This window comes from Otolemur garnettii, unplaced genomic scaffold (genome assembly GCF_000181295.1).
Source record: "Otolemur garnettii isolate 467f Iridium unplaced genomic scaffold, OtoGar3 scaffold00136, whole genome shotgun sequence".
In the NCBI taxonomy this organism is placed as follows: Eukaryota; Metazoa; Chordata; class Mammalia; order Primates; family Galagidae; genus Otolemur; species Otolemur garnettii.
Genome location: NW_003852531.1, coordinates 483,117 through 488,807, shown reverse-complemented (window position 1 = coordinate 488,807; position 5,691 = coordinate 483,117). Strand labels below are relative to the sequence as shown.

Here is a 5,691-nt window from a genome sequence, read left to right as displayed (position 1 = left end):
CCTCAGCCTCCCAAGCAGTTGGGATTACAGATGCCCGCTACAATGCCCAGCTATTTTTTGCTACAGTTGTTGGGTAGCAGGCCTGCACAGGTTCAAGCCCACCAGCCTCAGTGCATGTGGCTGGCACCTTAACCACTGTGCTATGGGCGTTGCAGACCGAGTTTCAAAACACAAAGTCTTCACTTTACCCTGAGGACAGATTTGCTTATTTCTATCACAATTTACTGTTCTGTAGGTTTTTTTGTTTTTCTTTTTAAGATACAGTCTCACTCTGTTGCCTTTAGTAGAGTGTGGTGGCAGCACAGCTCACAGCAACTTCCAACTCCTGGGCTCAGGTTCTTCTCTTGCTTCAGCCTCCCAGGTAGCTGAGATTGCAGGCGCCCGCCATGATGCCCAGCTATTTTTTGTTGCAGTTTGGCCGGGGCTGGGTTCAAACCCGCCACCCTCGGTATATGGGGCCTCAGCGCCATACCCACTGAGCCACAGGTGCCACCTGTTTTATAGTTATTTTTAAAATATACATTACTTACCTGAGGATATAGAGAAAAGGAATCTGATAACCTAAAAGAAGTGGGGTCTTCTTTGTTATACTGTCCAAACTTCTGACACTGATGAAACAAAATACCACAAAGAGAAAAAAATCTAAGTTAGTGTTACCTGCAAAAAACCCTGCACTAAGAGCTCTGTTCAATCTTAATTCTGCCACTTACTGTGAGTTCTGCACTTCTCAAGGATTAAAGGAGAGAAAATTTACCAAGGGGTTCTTGTTAAAATGTGGGCTCTGTGGAGGAGCTGGAGACTCTGCATCTCTAACCGCTTCCCAGGCAGTGCTGGCCTGAGGACCACCTGACGGCAGAGAGCTCCATGAACTCTTTCTAACTCCTTTCCATATGAAAACCCTCTAAGACCCTGAGCACCTGTAGACTGAGCATCAGTCACCTAAATACCCGACACATTTCCGGGCATACACATCTGCAAGTGCAGATTCGGCTTATCAAAAATAAAGTGACATTAAACTGTTCACTTTCTCCCACCCTAAGTTGTGCTCCTTTCCCATTTTCTACCTCACCTCCACTCTTGTGGTCATCCACACCTGGGGGCATGCTCAGGGCTGAGTTTTTGGTTTCTGATTCCACACAGTTATTTCAATTCTTTCGGTGTACATCCTAATTCCAATCCTGCTCCTTCCATTTCTACTGCCAAATACCTGTCTCAGTGCCTAAAAAACCCTTCATCAGGACAGGAGACTCTTCCCTTGCTATGCAGTTTTTATGATGTTAAATGTGAACAAAGTATCATGCCTGTGGGAGAACAAATGCCAATCGTCCTTTATGAAGATTATTTCATAACTTTCCTCCATAATGATCATGGAGGAATGTAACCACTGTAGTCCTGTTATGCTTAACCTTGCACTTCCGTGCTTACTCTGTGACTGTGAAACAAAGTAGGAAAGATCCCTCCAGCCATCACTAATGTGTGTGGGAAAACACACAACAAAGACATCCCAAGATATGCAAAGGGAACAGGAGCCCAGGGCAGCAGGACAAGTTGCTGACTTGTGACATTAGCTCCACCTGTGAACTGCAACAAACCAGCAGTCACATGCAGTGAGAAAGAGGGCATGTGTGTTAGCAGCAACAGCTGGTTGCAGAAATGGCTAAGGCAGACACTAGTCAGGGAAAGCCACGTCTGCACTTCCTACACATCCCGCTACACTGTGTAACATTTATGGTAACTTTTTCCTTACACTTCTTTGTTCTGACTTTCAATAAATACCCATTGGTACCTGGAGTCAGGGCCACACTCCCACCGTGTCTGGGCCTCCAGAACTGCAGTACTTTGGAGTAGTCAGGTCACTTTGCATTGCTCCCAAGAACTAGGAGACTCTGCCATGCCTCACATGCTGATGTCACACTCAGTTTAAGAATCACCCCTAAGTCTCCTTTTTAGAGATAGCTTGTTCCCCCATCCAAGCGGGCCTTCAGTACCTCTGTTCCTCATCGCATAACCTTGCCTCCTCCAACTGTGCTCTCTGTAATATCCTCAACGTAAGATGAAAAGCACAGCTACCTCCCCATGCTTGCTCATGCCAGGCCTCCAACTCCTTTCTGTCTTTCTTTCTTTTTTGAGACAGAGTCTCAAGCTGTTGCCCTGGGTAGCTTGCTGTGGCATCACAGCTCACAGCAACCTCAAACTCTTAAATTTAAGCGATTCCCTTGTCTCAGCCTCCCAAGTAGCTGGGACTACAGGCACACACCAAAACACCCGGCTATTTTTGTTGTTGTTGCAGTTGTCTTTGTTGTTTAGCTGGGCAGGGCTGGATTCGACCCCGTCAGCCCGGATGTATGTGGCCAGCGCCCTGCCCACAGCAAAGGGCACCGCCCACTCCTTTCCTAGTATCCTCCTCTTTATCAAAAAAGCTGATTCAAGGCTAAAAAGGTTAAACTGGTTTCCTTACCAGGGGTCCTTCAGTGCCCTTGATCACAAATACAGGCTCTGAAACTCTAAGAAGGTAAGATTAGGTCGAGTGCCAACTGCTGATTTATTGCCTCGTAGCTCCAAATTCACCCCCTTTGGCTGCTGTGAAATGGATGTGGGCCCTTGAACTACTTTTCCTTTGCCAATGGGCAGGATGTCAAACTTTATCTGCAGAAGGCATTGGAGGCAAGCATCGCCTTTGGAAGTCAGGGCTCTCTTAGAAGCCTTCCTGGTGTGAGTCCCCACCCCAGTGCCAAGCTCCTCTATGATGCTGCAGCCAGCAGCTACCCCAGCACCCCCATGTGCTTCTGGACACACAACTTCCCATGAGCAGCTTTCCTTGGCACCCCTGAGGGTGGATTTTCTTCAAATTCTAGACAGTGAATTTCTAACAAATTTCTCTAGCACAGCACCATGCTCACTTCTCCACAAAAGACTCCCTGAGACATGGCTATGCCCTCTAACTAGGTCTGGATCGCCCTGGGGGGAGGTTCTTCCTTGGGTGCTCTACCCCAGCCCAAGAAGTAGGGACCTCCCGCCTTATATACCAGTTCTCTTTACTTCTTACTAGCCAGTCCCTCATTATTTTACTCCCCTGTTGTAGTAAATGCTTTTTATAAAACTTTACCCATTTATTTATTTTAAATTTCATTTATTTATTTTCTTTAAGAGAGCAAACTCTCGGTGGTACCCATGGCTCAGTGGGTAGAGCATTGGCCCCCTACACCGAGGCTGGCGGGTTCGAGTCCCACCTGGGCCTGCCAAACAATAATGACAACTGCAAGAAGAAAATAGAAGGGCATTGTGGCAGATGCCTGTAGTCCTTGCTACTCCAGAGGGTGAGGCAAAAGACTCGCTTAAGCCCAAGAGTTTGAGGTTGCTGTGATGCCACGGCACTCTACTGAGGGTGACATAGTGAGACACTATTTTTAAAAAAAGAGAGAGAGAGCAGATTCTCTTTATCGCCTATACAAGACAAGCAAGGGAGCTGGGGAGAGAGTGAACAGCCAGCCTCCGTTCCCCTCCTCTGGGGCTCTGGGGGAACAAGGGATTCAGTCTCTAGCCAGGGAAACCCAGTCCCTGAGACGGTGCTAGAATGGGTAAGGGTGGAGTCTTTAAATAGAGGAAGAGCCTGGAAAGGGGAAACCGGATCATGCTCTTAGCACACCGTATATATTCCTTGAGCTTATTGAGCCAAACTTGGCAGAAAGAGAAGCCTCAGAGGAAGAGCTAAAGGCCCTTGATGATGAAACAGTTGTGGGTAACTTACTCATAAAGGTTATACATGTCCTAAGGGCCATTCTCAAAATCTTTCTCTGTGAAGGGAATGTCCTGAATTACACAGTGGAATGGACATTGAAAAATATTCCAAACATTATCAATATGATCACTTCCCAGGTGCTCAGGATGATGTCGTAGGTTGCCATCACAGGAGAGAGGCCATGAAGAAGGGACTTGAGGATCATACTGGGTGAGCCCCAAACTTTACCTGTTTAAATTACCATGTGATTTCTCCCTGTCAATTTTACCCAGACTAATAAATGATGCATCTTCCTAAACTCACCAGGCCTGGATCCCTATTTCAAAAACCATCTCCTGGATCTGGAGGAAAAACACAGGACCACGGAGCCTTCACAAACTGATTCATCTAATTCAACTCTTATCACGAATAGATTTGCATCTCTCTGAATGTTCTATGTGTTTTCTTCCCCTAAATAATGTTAATCCGAGTGCACATTTAACACTCCCTTTGTAAATGCCCAGTGTTGGGCTTAAGATAAGCAACTGGTAAATTCTTGCTGACTGACTACATAAAATAACAGGTTTAAGTGACAATTTTCTTCTTTCAGGAGTACAGCAGAGACCAGGACCAAACCTAATGCCATAGTCCCTAATTTACCAGTCGGATGAGCTGCCGGTCCAGCCACCTGAGCACATCAGGCCCCTCTTCTGACTCCGCTCGGAATACGCCAAGCCGCGCCATCAAGACTGCTGCGGCCTCTTGGTCAAACGCTGCTTCTATGTGCTTGAGCTGACTCTGTGCATCTGCCCAGCTAGAAATGCCAGAGTTAGTGCCACATGTAAGTTCAGGAGAGAATAAATGTAAACCGAATGTAAACAGACATTCATTTACATAACACAAGTCCCGTTCCTTCATCTAAGATGACACAAATTTAAATGTTATTTCCTGTGAAGAATCACAGGAGTTTTATATACACTTCAGTTAACCTCATGTGATCTCTGAAGGCTACTACTTCAAAAGAAAAATTATGCTCACGCGTATAATCCTAGCACTTTAGGAAACAGAGACAGAACAATCCCTTGAGTTCAGGAGTTCAAGACCAGCCTGACCAAGAGCAAGATCTTGTTTCTACTAAAAATGGAAAAACATAGCCAGGTGTAGTCACGTGTGTCTATAGTCCCAGCTACTCTGCAGGCTGAGGTAAGCCCAGCTAGGAGGCTGAGGCAAGAGGATCGGCTGAGGCAAGAGGATCGCCTGAGCCCAGGAGTTGGAGGTTGCTGTGAGCGATCATGCACTCTAGCCTGGGGCAAACAGAACTAAGACTTTGTCTCAAAAACATAAACATAAAAAAAAGAAAAATTACAGATGATTTTCCCATGTTCTACAATACATTATGAAAGTAAAGACTCAAAAGGTACCAAATTTCGATATAGCATTCCTTCCTCTAGATCAATATTTTTTCTTTTTGAGACAGTCTCACTTTGTCACCCTTGGTAAAGTGTTATGGTGTCATAGCTCACAGCAACCTCCAACTCTAGGGTTCAAGCTATTGTTTTGCCTTAGCTTCCCCAACAGCTGGGACTACAGAAGCCTGCTATGATGTCAGCTATTTAGAACACTTGACTATTCTTTTGTTGCAGTTTGGCCGGGGCCGGTTTGAACCTGCCACCCTTGATATATGGGGCTGGCGCCCTGCCCACTGAGCCGCAGGCACTGCCCAACGTCGGATAAAATTTTTTAGAGACAGGGCCTCACTCTTGCTCAGGCTGAACTCCTGAGCTTAGGCAATCCACCCTCCTTGGCCTCCCAGAGTTTTGAGATTATAGGCATAAGCCACCACACCCAGCCCCCTCCAGGTAATCTTAAAAAAATCTAAACGTTTTCGGCTCAGCTTCCATAGCACAATGGTTATAGTGCCAGCCTCATACACCGAGGCTGGCTGGTTCAAATCTAGCCTGGGCCGGCTGAAC

At 46.3% G+C, this 5,691-nt stretch overlaps 1 protein-coding gene across 1 annotated transcript in view; it reads right to left on the bottom strand.

Moving 5' to 3' along the window:
• The window catches only part of SEC23B (Sec23 homolog B, coat complex II component), a 54,615-nt gene that overhangs the window by 16,959 nt on the left and 31,965 nt on the right, over positions 1-5,691 (bottom strand). Inside the window, exons 11-12 of the mRNA XM_023518388.1 lie at positions 4,379-4,532; positions 531-608 (exon numbers count right to left, since the gene is read on the bottom strand). Coding sequence (XP_023374156.1) covers positions 531-608; positions 4,379-4,532 — 232 coding nt within the window. The remainder of the gene's footprint in view (positions 1-530; positions 609-4,378; positions 4,533-5,691) is intronic.